At 34.2% G+C, this 22,249-nt stretch overlaps 1 protein-coding gene across 1 annotated transcript in view; it reads left to right on the top strand.

Annotated features, from left to right (window-relative positions):
- Positions 1 to 374: 374 nt before the first annotated feature.
- LOC135127024 (delta-1-pyrroline-5-carboxylate synthase) overlaps positions 375 to 22,249 on the top strand; it is a 56,110-nt gene continuing 34,235 nt past the window's right edge. The window contains exons 1-3 of the mRNA XM_064053321.1: positions 375 to 590; positions 5,461 to 5,628; positions 18,809 to 18,952. Of these exons, the coding sequence (XP_063909391.1) occupies positions 435 to 590; positions 5,461 to 5,628; positions 18,809 to 18,952 (468 nt within the window). The 5' untranslated portion in view covers positions 375 to 434. The remainder of the gene's footprint in view (positions 591 to 5,460; positions 5,629 to 18,808; positions 18,953 to 22,249) is intronic.

The following is a 22,249-nucleotide window of genomic DNA, read 5'->3' as shown; positions in this document are numbered from 1 at the left end:
ATTTCAGCCAGTCTTTCCGTGCAAAACGTCATAGCCGAACCGCTTTTAACCGCGCTAAATCTAACGATTTAGCATCCAAATCCTTGTGTTAAATTCCGATATGATGTTGTCTCGCGTTGGGGTTGCGTTTAATCATCCAGGTGGAGGAGGTTTACACTCTCACCATGAAATCACTTAATCTATTATTAATACAAAACGAGGCACTTTATATAGTTAAACAGTCTATATCTATAAACCCCGATAAACTTATTTGTGTACACAAAACATTCAAGCCCTCGTCACGTGTATCATTATTATCGAGCATAGTCCGAAATGTATCTCCAATCATCAGGGTTATCCTAATCAGCGGATTCCCTTCGACTTGACAAAGCAAGAAGAGTTAAATCAGTTGTCGGGCACAATTCGCGCAAAACAAACGCATTGATCGTAGAAAAATGTTCAGTGCAACACTGGTTAAAAATGCACGCCTTTTTGCCTTCAACGGCACGGGCTTCTTCAGAGTGCCCGGACAGGTGGCGGCGATGCGGCCTGATGCCCTGGTCAGAACCGCCGCCACAACACCTGGACTTTGGTCGCCCAAACTCACTCAGGTATTAACACTGGTCATAAATAAAGCATTAGTCTTGGCAAGATTTAACCTCTAGCAATCCGTTACCGTTAGTAATTATGTGCCCAAAAATTCGATTTTGACCCTCAACTTTTTGATATTTTGTTTTAAAATTCTGTTCTGTTTATTGTTTATGTATTATTCAATGAAAAATGCTTATCTCACCGAGGCCAACGCTAATTTAAAAAGGTTAGTGTAAAGTCTGTTGCGGGGCTTTCTTGAAATCACGTCAATTGATACGACGCTTGTACTTTGGCAGACACATTTTTCCTCTCCTACAAAAATAGAGTCACTTATGTTGTAAATATTTTGAGCGATTTATTGCATCAATAGGAGGATTGCTCTTTGATACGAAGGTTTATCTGGTTATGACAGGTTATATTACATCAATGATGTGAATGAAGGAAACTTTATTATTATTACGATAAAGAATAAATGTCAAATGTAGATTCTCTGTAATCATTTATAGTCGTGAAGGGAATGACTCTCTGCGTCAAGGGCTGAAGGGCAAGTGACCTAAATTAAAACGGTATTGATTTATGATTTATTGTTATCTACAAGGTAATTAATCACATATCAGGTACAACTGTTTCATTTGGTATGTAATTTACCTTAAAGTAATATAACTACAGTTTAGTTTTTGAAATACATGGATAAAAATATCGGTACATATTTTATTTGTAAACTCACTTTTAATACAATATCGTCAAAGCTGTGGTTCAGTAGGACGAGGACTTTATTTTAAGGTCACAATTCAAATTTGGTCTTGTACTGAAATATTTTTTCTTGACCTATATACATTTTTAAGTTTTTTTGGGACCCCGAGAGTACAAAAAGTTTCTTAGAAACCTGCTGTCACAAGTATACGGACAGAACAAATTTAGTTTATTTTTTTACCTACATATTTGCAAAAAAAATGCTCTTTCTGACCCAACCAATGCAGAAATAATAGAAATAGCAACTTTTCGGTTGAAAAATGATATTTCAAATTTATCGCGTTCCCTGAATCGGCAATCGCCTTATCTGGATCAACGTCGCTCACTTTTTGGATAATCTGCAATCACTATTTAATACCAGTATTTTCCGTGAGTGGAACTATATTCACAATCAGTGCAATTAATGCTGATAGATCATCTGATCCCACCAGTTCTATCACGATCTTTGGAAACCATCCCAATTACGCCATCATTCATTTTAGTTCTTATCAGCAGTAGAAAATCAATTTCTGTCTGTTCTGATATACTTTGACTGCGTGTGAAGATTTCTTCAAAAAACTTTAGAGTTTTGTTAATCAGATCTTCCTATCTGGGTACATATAAACAATAATTTTTCCTTGGTAATTATTTTTTAAGTGAAAAGGTTGAATTAAATCCCACAGTTTTTTCGAATTTTTTTGACAAATCCAATGCTGTGATTACCCAAGCAGGGTTTGTCCAACTGCACTGAAGGGTATGGTGCATTGTCCATTAACCACCACACATTTTCGTTGCAACTTATTCAAAACAGGAATAAGCTGATATAAGATAATAAGAAGTTTCCAGTCGTTCTCCACAAATGTTATATCTTCACTAGAATTTGAAGAAATTTTGTTAAAAAAGTAATTTTAGCTGCAACTTGTTTTTGTTAACAGAAGATTATATGTTTGAAAAGTGTTGTTCTTCCCCCCTAAAATTCTAATTGCCTCCACATTTCAGGCAACAGTTTGTTTATAGCAAAATATTATCTCGTTTTGTATTTAGTCAAACAACAGAAATCATAAATAAAAAAAGAATTAATAATGAAATTAGGTTTTGTCATCTTGTCACAGTTGATTTTGATTCGAGTGGAATTATAAAAGCATTTTCCCGGGGTCCATATAATTTTAGACAGCGTTACGACACCAAGAAAACAAGAACAAAAGTTACTGCTAAATATTGTTCTTCATGTTTGAGACTGAACACTCCCGCTGCAACAAGAATAATATTACTTCTCCAAATAATGCAGCATTTCGTGCATCGCCACGATTTAACACATCTGTAACTACGCTCCTAAAACTCAAGAAAGAGTACATTTAAAAAGAACAAGAATTTAGAAAAAGAAAATGAGCCGAGAGTATGTTTAAAGCTAGACTAGGAGTAGTAATGCATATATTTAAAGCATGTTACAGTACAAACATTACATATGCGTCTGCTGGAAAAATATAAAGAGGATTTTCCCTGTTCACATCCGTCGGTGCATAAATGGTGCCCTTATTGATTCCTAATGGAAATAATCGAGACAGGAAAGAATGCTTGATGGAGCAGACAGACATTAGACTAAGATGAATAAAATGTCTAAAGGAACACGTGAACAATAAAACATGTCTTCAACGTTAAAGCCCGTTTTTGTAACGTGGATTTTCAGTAGGGCAATAGCAACGTCAGTCATCCAGCGATGCAGTGAAGGATAGACCTATAGTGGACCTTGCAGGTAGAATAAATGGAATTTTACCTAGGCATATTTTTTAGGTCAACAAAGAAACCCATGATAAACTAAACATAAAATTTTCTCCAGAAGAAATTATTATTATTATTATTATTATTATTATTATCTTTACCGAGCAGAGGTAACCTATTATGCTATTACAAAAGAATGAGTCATATACATACATGTATAAAGAATAATAATAACAACATTAATAACATCAACAATAAATCAAACAACACTTGACGAATTGATAAATGTTATCAATGAATACCAAACTTGATCTCACCAACCTAGACAAAATATATAATTTTTGAGTCAAAAAATTCAATTCTACACACAGTCATTTACTAAAACAAAACCAGTTGCTTCTTAACCCATCTACATATCTAACATTTTTATGTCATGATGTAAGATATTTAAAATCTAAAGATGATAATACAACAAAACCATTAAAATAGAGACCTATGACGTGTTTACCTACAATTTACAAAACACTAACCTCATGCATTACACAAAAAATCCGTGAAGGCAGACAGGCAGACGGACAGACAGACGGACAGACAGACAGACGGACAGACAGACAGACGGAAACGGGAGATTATTTGGTTGCAAAGAGCAATTAATCATAGATTCCATCACCTGTGAACAAGCTAGGAAACAAAACAGAAACATATTTACTGCTTTTAATGATTATAAGAAAGCCTATAATTCAGTTCCGCATTCTTGGGTTTGCATAATTGTAAAATTATATAAATTTGATCTTAAAATACGTGTTGCAGGTAAGCGAACAAAAATGTTGCTACCTCGGTGGGAATAGAACCACACGTCACCCGCTTGCCGGGCAGGTGCCCTTACCACTAGACCACGAGGCTGCTTATTTTTCTCCGTTTACCAACGTGTTATTGTGCCGCCACAGTGTTTTTCTCAAATATTCCAAAAAATCAAGTTTGATGTGGAAACAGCAGGGCTCTTGTTTGCTATTCAAAATCAAGTAATTAATACCAAAAGTTACAGAAAATATGTAATCAAAGGTCCAAATATATGAAACGATTTTTGTCGACGTAATGATAGAAGTCTTGCCTGAATGCCGTTTGTCGAAAACCCTATCATAGAAAATAAAGTGACAACTAGGCCTTGCTGATATCTGACATAAAATAGTTTATAAAGTAATCATAAAGTTCACGAATACGTTTAACTATATCGTGATGACGTCACACTTTGACACTTGTAATACAAAGTTCAGTATCTTATCGTCGTAATTCAATGTAAACTAATTTAGAAGGTCGATTGATTAGTTTGGATTTTTAGTAAATTTTGTGCTTCAAGTTTACAACAGAAACGTATTTTTCTAACAACATTGCTCAACTGTGACCCTTTGGTACTTTATTTTGAAAATAAACGTTTTGAATTTTTTTATTTTGGAAACTGCAACACTCCAAAAACCAAATCGCTTACATTCTGTTAGTTATTGATAACAAACTGATAAACTCATTATCGATAAAAATGATAAAAATATGCACCATTTTTACATAAAAACAGTTGCCTGATTCGACTTCAGCCGATTCTTGACAAAAAAATCGCATCGACTTTCAGCAATTCCATTAAAAATTGGTGACGTCATAAGCCACCACGGTGACAGATGTAAGCAATCTCGACGAAGTGTCTACTTTATTACACGGGGTTGATTTCACCTTTTTTCTTTATCTTTATGCACAAACCTTTTATGGATTTTATGCGGTGTTTTATCGCTGCTGTGCACATTGTGTACACAAATAAACCTATTGGTTCTACTAGTAAATAAATGTCAAGGAAGTAGATTTTAGTCTCAACTGATAAGAAGGTCAACACGCGACTGCTATCTCAAATAAAAATAAGGTACAATAACGTGCTTATTTATTTAACGAAAATCAGTATATGGCATCTCACAGGCACGTGCAAGCTGAAAATCCTTAGCGTTCCCGAAAGTGAGCAAATTTAATATAGTCTTGTAGAAAACGAAAAAACAAAATATTTTTTTAATCACAGGCAATTATCTCTCGCTGCTTTGTAGTATTATTAAAATAATAAAGTTAATAAAAAATAATATTAATAAGACGGGACGTTAAATCCACAAAAAATTGTAACAATAATTTTTTTTTCTCGTTGGCCAACTGTTCCAAATATTGTGCGAATTATTATTATTATTATTATTATTTCATCTCGTGGTTGTGTTATTAAAATCTAAATTAATATTATTTTTAGGTGAATTTGACCAGCAAAAGTCTGCATTGAACTAAAATTGATCCATTGCTAGCAAAATTTCAATACATTTGCCATTTTTGACACAAAATATGATACAAAAAATGTGTGTCCCTTATTTTGGCAAAAATAATTTAAGCACTATTTAGTAATTAATGCTCATTTTGTAGGCGAACAACGAAAAACGGGTTCTACAAGAAAGGAAACAGGCAACGTTCACGGACAGAAGTCAGCTGAAATATGCCCGGAGGTTGGTAGTGAAATTGGGAAGTGCAGTGATTACTAGGGAAGATGAACATGGATTAGCTTTGGGACGGCTCGCCTCAATTGTAGAACAGGTACGAGAATATTTATTACGAATGAGTGCGTTTTATAGTCTTAATACAGCGTACAATAGCATGGTCTCCTTGAATCAAGTTTCCAGGAATTCGAAATGTTACTTAGTGAAAATATGCCTTTAGTTAATTGAAGTTCTAGTGTTAAATAATTCATCTAAACGAATATTTAGGTCGAATTTGGACAAATGTCAAAAAACGTAATCACTGAAGAACTTTTGCATTTAAATATTTTGTTTGCTTTATGATGATCACTATCAATTATCACAATACAAAGTTATTACTATGTTAGGACGCCTTTTGTGAAAAACCGAATGAGTTCCAGTCTAAACTTTTGTGTACTATGTAGATGCCATTCATTTAGAGTTACGAAAGCTTTTGTCTCTGCTACATTTAGACGATAAAGGTTTAATTAAATCTCTCGTACGTGAAATGCAGAATTTAAAACGCTTTAAAAAACTCTCATTCTTATAAATATTCAAGCGGAATGTGGGACGCACAAACCAAAAAAATCTACATACGTCATTTCGGATGATACAACGAGATAATTTTACATACAAAAAAATTGTTGTTTTGGAAAGTGCATTGTTTATTGAATGGTTACAAAACGGTATATGATTCAACCAGCGTACTCATTACTCGTACTGATGCTTATCGAACATACAATAAACTCAGAATATTGAGTACTTACTCACTCAATACTGCAGTAGCAATGAAGTGAGTTGTTATCTAACATGAAACTGAAATACTTAGAAGTGTTTTCATAAGAATGATTAATGACTACGAAAGTACAGAACGTCTTCTTGTTGAAAACTTAATCTAATTTATTACTCTGCGAAAAAATATTTCTCGTCGACTTAGTTTAAATATCGAATTGTGCCACTAAACCCCACTGACAGATCACATTTTTCATCTTCTGCGATGACAATCGAAGATAGTGGTTTCTGTTGTAAACAACACGGATAATTCTACCAAAAGTTTAAAATATTATTGGCTAAAATATTTACAAATTTTAATTCAGTACGTATGTGATACCGGAAATTAAAATATCTTTCAGCTTGGTGATTCTGATTTCACTTTGTTTTGATTACCTTTCCCGAATTTGTATCAACAAGATTAAAGAATGGGCGCAATGAACCTAATTTGTTATAGGGTGTCTATCGCAAGCAGAAGACAGCTTTTAAATTGATTTTAACAAATGAGGAAAAGTTCGTATTCATGACAAGACTACGTTTTCCTTACCCTATATTTCGCAATTTTCATTTTTAAGAGATATGGTGCACATTTCTCGGCTCTTATACTTAAAAAGAAAAAATGTGTCGTGTTAGCCAAATGATACACATTTTTCAGGAAGATATTTCATTTTTTTTTGTAACAATTTGTAGTAAATTATCGCAACAATAAAGAAGGATTTATGCGTCTGGGGATCACCGGCAATGTAATGTTGCGTTTATGTTACTAAGCGATATTTAATCATCAATTTATTTTACTTTTTGATAAATGTAAACACCAACGTTTGTTTCGCTCCCTAGCAGCAATCGTGATAACACAGGTGTGCAGTTTTGCACTGTATTTACTTGATAAGATAGTTCGTAATAGCTTTGTATTATTTAGTTAAAATCGTAAAAAATTTAATTACAGATATCTAAAAGAAATATATATAAATAAGGTTTGTTATTTAATATCGGTCCAAAAAAAATGTTTACTCATTGAAAATAAAACAAATTTATCATAGTTGCATTTTTACAAAACATTATGATAGAAGTGAATAAAACTACTAATTTGTTGAAAAGTTCGTAAAAGAAAATGTCAACAATTTCTCAAAAAGTTTATTGTCAATTGATTTTTTTTTTGTAATGAAGTACTCCATAATAAACACACAAACCATAATTTGTACTAGCATTCCTTCAAGAAACTGATGACGTCATCCAAAATTTGTATTAATTTTCGTAACGATTTTCAGCGTGATGTACTGTCTTATCGATTTCTTTTTCTTCATAATTTTGACTCTGAATTAGGGATTGCAAATTAAATTCATATATTGATCCCCAGCAGAAAAATTACAACATCGTTTGAGAAAAGTGTTGAAATGTTTTTAATACAACGTAACGTTTAATTGCCTATACAGGACGTTAACTTATCAAAAATTGATGATATCGTGTATAAAATTCAACACCTGTTTAATCTTTCTGATCGATTTTTAAATGTTTGAGTTTTAAAGATTTTAATGTCATATTTAGCTCTTTTACGAAAAAAAAAAACTATTTGGGATATCCACAACTGTAGAAAACACAAGACTAGTTTCTGTTTTGAAATGTAAACTTCAAACCTTTGGAGTCGTTGTAATAATTCATCGTCATTAGCCCAAAGTTTCGTTATTATAATTATTATTCGAATGTTTAATAAAATACGATGTATTTGAAATGTCAGTGGTTTCGTTTGTCATATACTTAGTTTTCGTGGTGGTGTCAAGCGTTTTAAAAATTACTTTTATAAAAAAAAACTAAAAAAAATTCAACAAAATAATAAGTCAATTTTATGTTATTTACTCGATATAACCCTTGAGATTTCAATAACTGAAAATGTGCAGTTAAGGATGTTGTTACACTGAAATTGGGAAAAAGAGAAGGTCGAATAGTCGATGGAGAAAAAGATAATACTGCTTTTGCTTCCTGGGCATAACTTACTTTTATGTTTTCTCGACTTTTCCTGATTTCTAGAATACGAAAAAATAGGTCTTATATTATTGCGACCAATATTGTCTATATTTTTTAAACTCACAGGGACCATCATATAAAAAAATTAAAACTGAAAACTGAATTTGTTCTACCGTGCTTCGGCGAGAGAGGAAAGCTTTGTTTAAATATTTAGATCAATTTTTACTTCCCGAGCGTAAGCGAAGGAAGTATTGTAATCGAGTCCGTCGACCGACTTTCTATTTTTACGTTTTCTCGACCTTTCATAATCTCTACAGTACGACGAAATAGGTCCCTCTGCCCGTCTGTCTGTCGTCTGTCTATGCGTCTGTCTGTCCGTCTCTCTATCGTCTGTCGTCTATCTGTTGTACGTATCGATTTTTATTAGACGGATAATAATAATTTTATAAAATAACATATTCCTGTACTTTTGGTTTATGAATCCGCCTTGACGTTTTATTCTGTATTCTGGGTATCACAATTAAAAAAAAAACAAATTCCACAATAGTATTATCTACCAGTATATATTACTGCGATGCAATTTAATTGCCGGCTTGACTGAGTTCGAGAAGCGTCGAAACAATAAAGGGAAGGTACTCAGTTCGATTCCTCCGTGGAAAACTTTTTTTCTTATGTTATGACTGGTACTATCTATATTTTTTAACCTATAGTGGTTATTTTAAAATAAATAAAATTCCGGAAATTCAAATTTGTGGTATCCTCCCTTGTTCGAAGCCCCACGTTAGGGCGACAGATTGTGGTAGCTCAGCGGTTTATTGATAATAAGCAAACAATACAAAGCAAAATATGGGTATGGGTTATCGAAGTGGTGGCAATTCTCGTCGGGGATGGTGGCGGCTCCTGGGACTCAGAGCGTCGTAGGGGATGACGGCGGCGATGTATGTAGCACAGGGCACCTGGACAGTGCGACCCTGGAGATGACGACGTCGGCGATGCGGCACAGGAGACCTAGAGAATGCGACCCTGGAGATGACGACGTCGGCGATACGGCACAGGGGACCTAGAGAGTGCGACCCTGGAGATGACGACGTCGGCGATACGGCACAGGGGACCTAGAGAGTGCGACCCTGGAGATGACGACGTCGGCGATACGGCACAGGGGACCTAGAGAGTGCGACCCTGGAGATGACGTCGTCGGAGCGGCGCAGGGGGACCGTAAAACAGTGCAGCCCTGGTGATGATCTCGAAGCGGCGCAGGGGACCGTAAAACAGTGCAGCCCTGGTGAAGATCTCGAAGCGGCGCAGGGGACCGTAAAACAGTGCAGCCCTGGTGAAGATCTCGAAGCGGCGCAGGGGACCGTAACACAGTGCAGCCCTGGTGATAATATCGAAGCGGCGCAGGGGACCGTAAAACAGTGCAGCCCTGGTGAAGATCTCGAAGCAGCGCAGGGGACCGTAACACAGTGCAGCCCTGGTGATCACCAGAAGGGGACCGAGACAGTGCAACCCTTAAGGTGGAGATGGTGGAGTTCCATCTGTGCGGTGCTCACCAGAAGGGGACCGAGACAGTGCAGCCCTTAAGGTGGAGATGGTGGCGTTCCATCTGTACGGTGCTCACCAGAAGGGGACCGAGACAGTGCAGCCCTTAAGGTGGAGATGGTGGCGTTCCATCTGCCTGGAAAGCGTCCGAGTTGCCCTTTTATAGGCAGGGTTGAGATGCGTGGGAGTACCTGCACAATGAAGTAACTTCAGGTGGGGTGCTTTCCAGTGGGGGTGAGCTTGGTGGGGTTGATATCGGCGCTGCCGAGGACAGCGCCCTCGAAAGGGTACTAGCGGAGCGCTTTGAAAGCTCCGCTACAAATTTTATTATTTTTTAAAGAAACTGGATTTTTGTCTTTAAAGACTGACTTTAACCAAACTGCTTTGTTTCTAGAAAAAAATGTGTATGCACATTTCAAATGATTATTATAATTTTAAGTTTTCTAGTGTAACACAAAGAAGTATTGTAATCCTTGACGTTTCATAACCCCAAGAGTATCAAAAAATTGATCTCCCGTTTTGGTCTGCCTCTCTGTCTGCTTGCCGTCTGTCGTCTATATCGATTTCTATTAAACAAAAAAATCTCCTAAACTACTGGACCGATTGCTGTCAAATTTTGTATGTGCATATATCAGAAATCTCATGTAGATCATGAAACTAAATTTGCCTAATTATCCTCACCTACACAGCTTAAGGCTCCTCCACACAGTCTTTAAAAGATGCCAAAATAAGGCAAAACCCCGACCCATTTTGCGCCTTCATTTTAACAGTTGAAGAGCAGGGCGATGTATGCACGTGCTCATGACATAAAAATGTTTAAGGAAGCGTTTTTGCATTTTCAAAAAAATTAAATGCATAAAACAAGAGTCCATTTTCGCTGTGTTTTAAAAAATATCGAGGTGATGGAGAATTTGTTTCTACTTTAGGCGCCGTTTTTCTATTTCTTCTAAAATTTTACTTCTTTTAGTTATTGTAAAAAAACTGCAATGCATGTGGGGCAAATTATGGTAAGTTAGACAAACCAAAATATTAGTTCAGGCTGTAAGCTGTAATTTATGGCCAATCAACCAAAATGAATAAATCAATTTTTTTGAAGTTAAAAAAGGATTTATTCAGCAAAATTTTGAGGTGACGTCATCAATTTTTTAGGGGGGATAAGCAAAAAATAGATTTTGATCAAAAATTTACCATATTCATAACACATCTCCAAGATTTCAAATCATTCGATTTTGCAGTTCTTGATTAAATCAATAAAGTACATTCACGCATTCACTGTTTTTTTGACACACCCTGTATAAACAAATCCAAAAAATATCATTGGAATAATGAATCACAAGTACAGACTCATCATATTTTGGACATTTTGGATAGCATATTCAGGTTCAAAATTAAATTGGAAAATGTTGTTTTATAATTTTCATTTTTTTTCCAAAAATCTAGACGGTTCGGGTAAAAAAAATTATCAAGTTAAAAATTGTGTTTAAACTCTGCGAGGAAGAGGCGAATGTAACAGTTTGTACCTACCACCAGCTGTTGTAAAGGCATCAATAAATTCCCTATCGAGTTCTCAGTCCCGACAAGGCTTCTTAGAAATACACGGCAGGGTTCGTTTGACAGGTAGTTAGGTAGTTACTGTAAGTTGCATAACTCTTAAAATAGAAATTTCCTTGAGGTGTGGTAGAACCTTAACGTTATGCTAAGTAAATGTTATAGAACAATATATTCCTGTACGTGCAGTTTATGAATCCGCCTTCATTTTATTTGTTATTACTATAATTTTTATTGTTAAACTTTCTTCTTCTTCAGACAAATAATACGTAACTGCCTAAGCCTGACTAATGGCCTTGTGGTGGGGTGCTCTGGCCTGCATATTAAAGGTTCGCGGTTCGATATTTCTGCCACCCAATTCTTACTTTTTCTTTTCTTCTATTTTTTCTTCAATTTTTTTTTCTTTTTTTTTTGCTGACACAGTTCTTCATCCTCACATTTTTTATCTTGAACCATTTCCTCACTTTAACACACTTATGAAAGTTGTCCGCAGTAAGCTTTTTCTCTAAAATTTCTTCTTACTTTTGTTGTTACGTTCTTCATTTGGAAGATACCAAAATATATTCTGCTATATTTTGTTGTTTCGGACAGAGTGCGTACTTAACAGTAGCTTTCTTTCCTATTTTTTGTAGGTACATTCCAAAAGAGCGATGGTTCGTCAGGAATTAAGTCGTATATTGATGTAATTAAATTACTCCCATTTTCATCTGTATCTGGAATACCTGATATGACCTGACTTGACGCGACACGAGCCGACCTGACCTGACCTGACCTGATCTGACGTTACTGTTCACCCGATTTGCCGGCACTCCGCGCCGGACCAAACATAAACAAGCCAACAAAAGCAGTGGCGGAGTATGGGTGATTAAAATATTACATTAGTGAATTCAGAAAAAAAAATTACAAGGATCCCTAAATTCACAGAATCAATTTTTTTTCCTAGCCTGACGTTTCTTTGAATCACAATCGATACATAGTAAGTATTTAAATTTCTATGTGATGATATTTCTAATAATATGATGCCACATTTGTACTTATGATATGAAGAATTAAAAGGCTTAACGATGGTCTGACAGATGAAATAAATACATACTTACTTAATTCGAAATAAAATCTAATATGTAATTAACCCGTCAATCTGAGAACTTGATCGGTGTAATTTGATCACTTGATCGATTAATTGAGTGATTAAGTTAATGGTGTGATTAAGTGCGTCTATAAACGGGGTCTTAATCAATTTTAACGAAGGGTGAAAGGATTTTTTACAGTAGCGGTATGAAGTAAACAAGTTGATAACATTTTTATTAGATAATTTGGCCATTATTGATTTTTCTTATAATTTCTTGAAAGACGATACTCTTATAATTCTAAAAGCAAGTTTGTGTATGTGCACTCGATTCTATAGATTTGTAATGTGAACAGCCCTGTGAGTTAAAAATTCAAAAGATAAGATATGAGCAATTTACAGCACGTGTGAGAAAAGTGTGTAAATTAATATCGTTTTATATAAAAAATCCACCATTCTGCAAGCTCTAAACAATAACCACCTATAATCGGGAACTGTTTCCTCCAGTGGCGGCTCGTGAAGTTTTCTTCAGAGGAGGCTCAAATTTGAAAAGCACTACTTTTTATATCTTTCATTATCTGAATATTTTTTTGTCATGCCCACGAAAAGAACACTCGTGCGTTGATAGATAAATAAACTTTTGCATCGATTAGTCTTTTCAAAATTGCCCAATTTTCACCAACTTTCTCGTAATAGTTCTCCCTTTTATGAGCCGAATCTAAATGATTGGCATTGTTTTGTTCACCAAGCATTTCTAATTTAATCGAAGAAAATATGTGGTCCTATGATTTTTCATGCCTTTCTATAGCTCGTGACAAATTTTGTAAATTATTTTAGCCTGTTTTACCCCAAACGGAAGATTTATCACTTATAAATAATACACAATTCCAACAGTATAATTTGTTTCTTAAAACCGAAGCCGTTAACTATTTAGTTTTATTATAATTATTTTCATGAAATGCTCTGTTTTATTTCTAATTGTAACTGTCAATACAATTAATGGGAGTGATGGTGTTGGTCTCCCCTTTTGTACCCTTACCTACGTAAAGCCTAAACATCACCATCACTGAACAGGGAGCTCGCGAAACCACCTCAAAGTTTTTCCTACTTACACCCGATTGCGCCAACTAATAAGAAAGAGATAAAGTTATCTGTACGACTTGATCTGAAAAGAGATGAACTGGCCGGAGGCTAGCGGCTTGGAGCGGCAGTCCGGTGAACGTTTTAGCCAATGCAATACAGACTGACGACGCGTCAAGGTCTACGGTCTCAATAGCAAGATGCATTCTCGGCGGAGGCTAGCGGCTAACAAGCCTCTGCCGCTGAAACCAAACGCGGAGTGGTGTGAATGTGAATTATGATTGTGAGGGCGTAAATATAAATTTTTGCGACATTTTAACCTGATATATGATGAAAGTAAATGAAATCCAGCAAAATATTCTGAAAAATAACAAATGTCTACAAAAATATAAATTCTTTCATCGAAAAAAATTAGAGGAAGCTCAGCTCCAAAAAACAGAGGAGGCTCAGCCTCCCCTGCCTCCTCTGAGGAGCCGCCACTGGTTTCCTCGTATATTCGTAAAATACCCAAATCACAAATTTTTATGCTCGTTTTCCCCTTGACGGCTCTGACAACGACAAACTTGAGGCCTTTGTGATAAGGGAAAAAGGCAGGAGCATAAAACACACCCTGCCAGACGTCCCGTCAGTAATTAAACTGCTTTTTTCAATTTTAACAAAACGGAACGGATTAAAATTAATCAATTCAACGACAAGCTGTCAGCGTGTGGAAAAATCCACCATGTCATATTGCGGCTTCGAGAATATTATTCAACTTTTTACCGCATTTTCAGCCAATAAAAAAAACTTTTTACACGCCGACACTAGTGTTGGGTCAGGTCGGTTCAACAAATTCCGTCATTTTCATTTAAATGGCCAAGTTTTTCTCCGGAGCAGCGACTCAGGACAGCTGCCGATAATAATGCCGGAAGCTCAAGGTCGAGTCGATATCCGTAATATTATATAGGCGCGGCAGAGATGATCCTTTGAAAGACATCAAAGAGTTTAATGAAAATTCTGGATGACTGAATACAAAACATCGAAGTTACGTGACGCGTAATTCTAATTACGAAATACCTTTTTTGATTGTCGCCGTCTGCTAATGTTTGGTCGAATTGGAATTTTTTTGGGAATTATAGCGGTCGAAACAGAAATTCGTTATTGCAATGGTATTTCAATTTCGTCAGCGGGTTGTTAACAGAGGATCTCATTTAGACTTCAATATCCTACTGAATATTCAATAAATGGTGATTTTAATTTATATAATAAAATTTCATTTTGGGCATTCGTAAAGCGGGAGGCTCTGTTTATACAATCTTTTTATTTTCGAAATCAACTGCAGAGGGTTCTGCTGGTGACAGTTTCGTTTACAATTTAACGTCGAAATAAATAAATATTGCAACCATTTGAGAATTATACGATATTTTCAATGTAAATTTTATATTATTTTTTACGTATGTTTATGCGAACACACGCTCAATAAATGTTGTCCGGTTGTGCTCTAAAAATGTACCTAAGTGTTAAAATTTAAGTTATGTCACACGTAATGATCACATCACATTCTATAAAATAAAATCAGCTGACATTCTATAAAGTCCAGGAGCAGGAAATATAAAAAAAAATTATGATCATTTATCTTAAACTGTGTAAACTGATAGATTAGGAAGCACTAAATAACTCAGTCTACATGATTCAAATACTTATAGATTAAGTACTTGTGATTCGATTTTAATTTAAAGTGGTATTAATAAATCAAAATTAAATTGAAAACTATCTATAAAAGAAATGCCACATGAGTACTATTTACGCTTGCAATTAAATTGTTTCTTGTCAACAGTGTTCGTATTTTTAGCTGCTACTAATTAAAAAAAATTAAACTTGCTTTTTTTTATTTATTTATTTCTTCCATTGTATCGACAATTTTAAGGATATAGATTGCATTGTTAATTCTATTAGTAATAAGTAGCTCGGTCCACCCGAGGACAAATACTGATAAGAATGCACTGTACTACGAAAATTGCAATATAAAAATTGTTATCTTAATTGATGAGTAATGACAATTTTATAAATAAATAAATAAATAAATCGAGTGAAGATAAGATTTGGATGGAAAGTTTATTAAAACACCTTTTGAAGTTTAGTTGTTTAAGTTTGACATAATGAACCTTTTCCAAAATATCTTTGTATTAAGTCATACTTGTTTTTTATTTTAATAAATTAGAAGAAAACACTGCAAAATACAATAGGGTATACCGAATTTCCATTTGTGGGGAAGCATTTCACTCGAATTTTAATAATAATCCGTGTTTCAGCTTTTTGTCCAGTAACAATTTCAAAAGCGAAAGCTTTTAATCGTCATTATTCATCCAGTGCAATGAGTTATCCCAACACTCCTGAAAAATTGCATGTCGCATTTAAAAAGTTTCCCTTTTATGTAAACATCAGTTATCCGAAATCGTGTTTGATCATACGTTGGTTTAAACCTTTTTGAATCAACAGCGCTCCAAAATAGTTTGTCAGGATTTGCAAAACTGGCGAAGCGAATTACACAAAACACTGTTAACCAATCATTTAATTAATAAATTCCACATGACAACAACACTATTATTTATCGGTAAAATTCTTGTGGAAATATAATTTTCACTACCAGTTGTACACTGCTCTGAAAGTATATTTTGAGATTTAAAACAGAGAAATAAAGAGTGATAGATTGTAGATGCAACATCTACCTAGTTAGATGAAGATGAAGAGTGTTCGAATGAGAAGACGTAGCACAATCAAACAATCTGATAATCTTCTCATCTGAACACTCGTTCCTTATCGCCATTTTCAAATATCCACTGTGACTTCTGTTTATCTGTGACAACAAAAATGGGACTCGGCATTAAATATTGCATATAATCACCCACCCGAAAATATATATCACGAGTTGCTTAATGCAGGCAACCCAAAATACAATATTTATTATTCACTATGACACGTTTTCAAGTTAGTATTGAAACAAAAATCTCAGGTGGTAAAGTTCATATGGAATTTTGCTTCTAAGTGAAGGGTAGCTGAATATCATAGAAAAATAATTTTCCTAGAAGACACCAACGTAAATTGTTTTACATAGTTTAGGTGACGCAATTCATTGCTTATTGTTGCCTATATCTTAAGCGAGAAGTTAGAATGAAGGCAATTACTCAGGTAGGACAGAAAATAATCCAATTTTAGCAAGACCACTCTAGAGGGAAAACGGCGATTCAAAGTGCCTAGTAAGCAACAAAGATAACTCTGAGTTATGTTCCACACAAGAAAGTTATTTCGAAAAGGAGCAAAAAACCATCATCAATGGATTTTTTTTAACTCCAAAGTTCACCTGAAAGACGGAATTTAGAATATAATATACCGACCGGGACTAATGTAATATCGAAATTGACTCCAAATGTTGCCTTCAGAATTGCCTCCAATGTCATAACATGACAATACGAAATTTAATAATTGTCCCAATAGGGCGACAACAGTGCGTTAGCGAAGAAAATCACCATTAACGAACAAGAATTGATAAAAACGACAAACCTACGTAAATTCAAGATTCACCCAGAGACTGATGAGGAATAAAAAAGTAATGTACTTGTACATGATTGAATAACGATTATCAAATCAACACAAGCAAACTTTGTTTACTGAAATATTAATTAACTGTTTAAATTTTTACTCCGTTAATATTCCCTTCGTATTCTAAAAATACACTTCTAGAATAATTTTTTATTTTTTGTGAAAAAATCCAATAATCGATGCCCCTAGGACTTGCCTTTTTATTTCCACCGGTTTCTCACCCACGTTGTTCGCATAGCAAGTTCGCGTTGTTGCTCATTTGCCCTACCGAGATTGTTTTTTTATTAAAGACCAACTAACACCCTACTTACGCGCTAAATTAGATGCGGCAATGCTCAAAGAAAATTAGGTTAAGTTTAACAGCCGACATTGTGAAAGATTAAGACGAGCAATTTAATCCTTAACAGTGAAAAGTAATTTTATGACAGGCATAAGAAAGCAACTGTCAGTTTTTGTGGGATTAAATTAAGTTTAAACAACTTTTTTGACAGTGCTATTCCATTTATGTGCAGAGTTTTAAGTGTTACAAAAAGTTAGCGCCGTAATTCAACAGGTGGCGGCTTTTTAATAAAAAAAAACAGCTTCTCGTCTGGGATCTTAGGCTCAACTTTTGCCTTTAACAACAAACATTTCACCATTTGTCGAGATACACAAATAAAACCACTGAAAGTATCTTGTGGCGCTTTTTTGCTCTAAAATATATATTTGGAATTGCGACGAACGAACTTTAAACTCCAATTTTTCACACTTCCATAAATGCAGAGACACCCACGCTTTAAATTTTATCTGCTCTGACCTAGAACACCTTTGACCTACGACTATAATTTTTCTTAGGAATATAACTTAGAAGTTTGTCTTCTGAAAAGTGAGATTTTCGATCTAATGTTTTAGTTTCTTTGTAAAAATGGTTGTTCTCCTGTAAGCGTAGACGCTCACTTGTAATCAGTCCATCTGTTCGATAAACGGGCTGTAGTTGTGACCACAAGCTTTTAGCAATGGTGCGGGTACTTTCAGTTGTGTATAGCTAGATCTATAATCACCTGTAGAAAAAAATAATAGTAAGTACTCATAAATCGAGTGCTTGACATGAGAGCAGCAGTTCGTTCTCAGTTAAAGTCGGTTTTCTACACCAAAAAAGTATAATAAAATAGGAAACCATAGATATCAGACTGGAAATGAAAAGGATGCAAAAACTTGGCAATACAATTTTTCATTAGTAATCCGTAACATCGCTGAAGTAAATTAAAATAGAAAAGTAATTACATGGTCGAATCCAGAGTCAAAAGAGCTTGATAATAAGTTTCCGCTTGCACTAATTTCTCATTTAATCGACTGAATTAATTATGTAATACGTATGTAATGCGTTATTAATATTAATAAAAATCGTATCGAAGAGCCTAATGTGTTCTATTCAACATACACCACACTGCTATTAAAGCGGTGAAATTTCCCCTTGATTACTAAATTCCTCTACGTTTCTGTTGCTCCTTTATGCGTGCTCGCTATCCGACTTCCATTCACGAGTTCAGCAGCTCAGCTTCAATGTTTCCTCTGAAATACCCCACATAAGAGGAAAAATCAACTTGTTATAACACTCCGCTAATGACTCTGGCTCATATAATATAGCGGCTTTTCAGTTTGCCCGGAAAAGCCAAGAGAGCCTATTCGTGGTATAATTGAGACGTCACATTCAGCCCGTGGTCTTTCATTGCAGGTTGCAGAATGTCAGAACGAGGGCAGGGAGTGCATAATGGTGACAAGCGGAGCTGTGGCCTTCGGCAAGCAGAAATTGACCCAGGAATTACTCATGTCGCTGTCGATGAGAGAGACCTTATCACCTACAGATCACACGAGAGAGGTATGTATGATCAAATTCATTTCGAACTCGGCGGACGTCCTTTAAACACCCCGGAGGATCGGTTACAGCTATCGATTGCACTGCACGTGATTCCCTTACCCTTTTTTTGTGGGAGATTTTTATTGTCCCCCGGAATTGTTTTACAATAGCTCCGTGAGGATTTCCCGGGGAAAAAATTGGATTGCTCCACCAAAGCCGACAATTCAAAGCTTCTGTCCTTTCTTTGGCGCGTTCGCGGAGGCATTTCTGATATTATCAGGGTTCCAACCTGTGGAATACTAAATGAGCATATTTTCGGAATTTTTTAAATAGAAGTGGTAGTTAATTGTGTTAGCTGAAGCAGGAGACTAATTAAAAAGACGCTACACTTAAAAATTTGTATGGAAAGAATTAGTTTCGCCCGCTTTATCAAAAAGTTGTTAAACAATACGTGCGGAATTCTCAGCCATAATATCCGGTAGTTATACAACAATGTGGTCGTTTTCGTAATGTTTGTAAGTTTTAAGCGGAAAAAGCGGTATTATAATTACACAGGACGTCAAAATTTATTTCAAACATATTCGTTGCTCTATTGGAACTGAATATGTTGAAAAATATTGGCCAAAATTTACCTGTTACCTCTAGCATGTTCACGAAATTTGACCTTTCTGCAATTTTCCTTTTGTTAAAAAAATTTCCATTTTCAGTAGGCGACATTTTAAGGACAGAAACTTTTTTTCTATGTAATCAACTGTTTTTAGAAATTCCAGATGGTTTGTTATTTTTTCACTTTAGTGCGTAATGCTCCAGTTATTTAAAGAACGATTGACTTATTAAACATCCACCACTGTTATATATAGCTTTTATCCTCTTAAAAAAGGCAATAAAAAGTGGGGTTGGAAACAAAAAGATTCTCAAAATGTAGTCCGATGAAAAAAAGTTCGATGTGTCCAAGTGTTTTTGGCAAATTTCGTTGCTCAATTATTTAATGAAAGTGTTTAATATTTTACGGCCACTAGAATGACACACACTTTCAGTTTTTTGATAATGAAAAAGTAAACGACGTCCCAAAATAAAGTGACTGTGTGTAGTAAAACTGCCAACACATTTGTATGACATTAATTAATTTTAAATCCTGAAACCGAATAATTTAACGTATGTACGTCGTGTGAGAGAAAAAACATCGACGCCAGTTGTAAAAAGTATAAAAATTTAATTAATTTCCTTTGATGAGGGAAATATTACAAATTACATTTCCAGGAAGAGATAATTCAAATTATTAATCAAAAACAAATAAATTTGTTTCAGTTCCATACATTTTTTGTTTATTTTGTTTGGTTTGATATTTATTATTATTATGTATATGTTATTATTCATAGGAATATTTAGTTCAGAGTTACGTTTTTTTTTTGACTATTTCAGTTTGCACATATTAATTTTCGTAATTATGTTACAAAAATATGGCATCGTAAATTTCCGGGACGAGAAATATTTAAATTATTGATTAAAAACAAACAGTTTATTACTTTCAGAAATTTTTAGTATTCATTAGAAACATTTTTGTTTATTCAACTATTCAGTCATATAATTACTATTTGTGTATGTTTAATAAAGTATTATAGTTCAATTTATTGAAATTTTAATTTTCTGATTTGTAGTGAATTGCAATCATGACAATGTTTGCTTTATATGTGTGAACACTAATGAACGTCGCTCTAATCAAGTACGTTTGTTTTAAAATTACTGGCTACAAGCTAGAAAAAAAATTGTTCTCATTGTTGTTATTTCAGGTGACTATTTTTCAGAGCATGTTATTACTTGTTCGATCTATCAACTTCACAGATTAATAAAAATTTAGCCAATAAAAGAACTCGTTTCGGTGAACATTAAAAAGAATACGCAGGAAATGAACTTTGTGCGTGTCGATCCAATTTCTATAACTATAATAAGTTACAACATAATCATCATATTAGGAGGAAATCGCGAAATGTCTAAACGACTAGGTACTAGTCACTGTTTTAATAACAAAAAATAAACTTCAGAAAAGTAGAAATAAAAAGAATTGGTGAAAATATTAATTATAACTGACTGCAAATTTAATTAAATTTAAGATAAGTCTAAAATCATCAATGGAAAATAATTTATATAGGATTTGATAGTGTTTAAAGCTATTCATCGTAAACCATACGCTGAGAATGACACACATTTTTATGAAGAAGATTTATTAACAGGATTTACATCTGTGAAAATTTACATTTTTTCTGTATAAATCTACACTACTGCTGTCAATGTTGAAAAATCGTCCATAAATTTACAAACTTCCAGGTGAAGAGAGCGAAAACTCCTGGTGATGTCTTAACTAAGTTATCTAAATTATTTGAAAAGTATGCTGCAAGACAAATTGTTCAAAAATAATAATAATAATTAATAGTTTGAAAACTCACGAACTAGTAAAATGTTTGCACACAGCTTGTCTTTCAGAAAAAATTATGAAAATTTTTAACAATCACATTAATAATTTTTTGCACCCTAATTTTACGTGCATGTTTTAAAAAAGATTAAAAATAGACTCAACTTTCATTTTTTATTAACTGAAAATTAAATAAATATCCATGTGTTGTATATCATTAGTCCATCAAAATCCGTTAAATCGTTTAAGCTAAAAAAAACAATGCCGTTCACAGAATTTCGATATTTCTATCCGTTCTCGGTCAACTGTTAACATAATTTATAAAGTAAATATCATCAAGGAAATAACAACCTTAGAACACCAAATTACTTGGAACAGGAAACAACAACAATAATAATCACAACAAAAACAAAACAACAATAACTTAAAGGTTAATGTGTAATACTGATTATGCTGATGTTGAATAAATAGTCAGGAGTGAGAAACAGGACTGTTATTTGTTTTAACTAATTTTAAACAATCTTCGTCAATTCGGCACTAATTTTCAAAAATTTACAACCACCTATCAGTGCATTCTCTAAATTTACCAGATCTTAGATGAGTCATCTGTTGTTTCTTTTTGTATATACTTATTTGGTTGATTGTTTAAAGTATTTTTACTTCCCGAGCGTAAGCAAAGGAAATATTGGAATATTATTATATTTATTGTATTGCTAACTGAAAAAATATGTCCACGTATCTTAATTAGGTCATTGGACAACATTCCATCTTTTTTAGGAAATTATTTTCACATGAGTTTATGCTAGAAAATACAAAATTGTTTATTATTATTATTGCAAAAACTGTGCGTTGAATTGAAAAGTATTCTCTTTTATACAGATTTCTGAAAAATCAATATGTTCTTTAAT

The sequence above is a fragment of the Zophobas morio genome, unplaced genomic scaffold (assembly GCF_036711695.1).
Source record: "Zophobas morio isolate AGI-343-1 ecotype UQ-CSIRO unplaced genomic scaffold, CSIRO_AGI_Zmor_V1 ptg000011l, whole genome shotgun sequence".
Classification (NCBI taxonomy): Eukaryota; Metazoa; Arthropoda; class Insecta; order Coleoptera; family Tenebrionidae; genus Zophobas; species Zophobas morio.
This window is presented reverse-complemented; position numbering and strand designations above follow the sequence as displayed.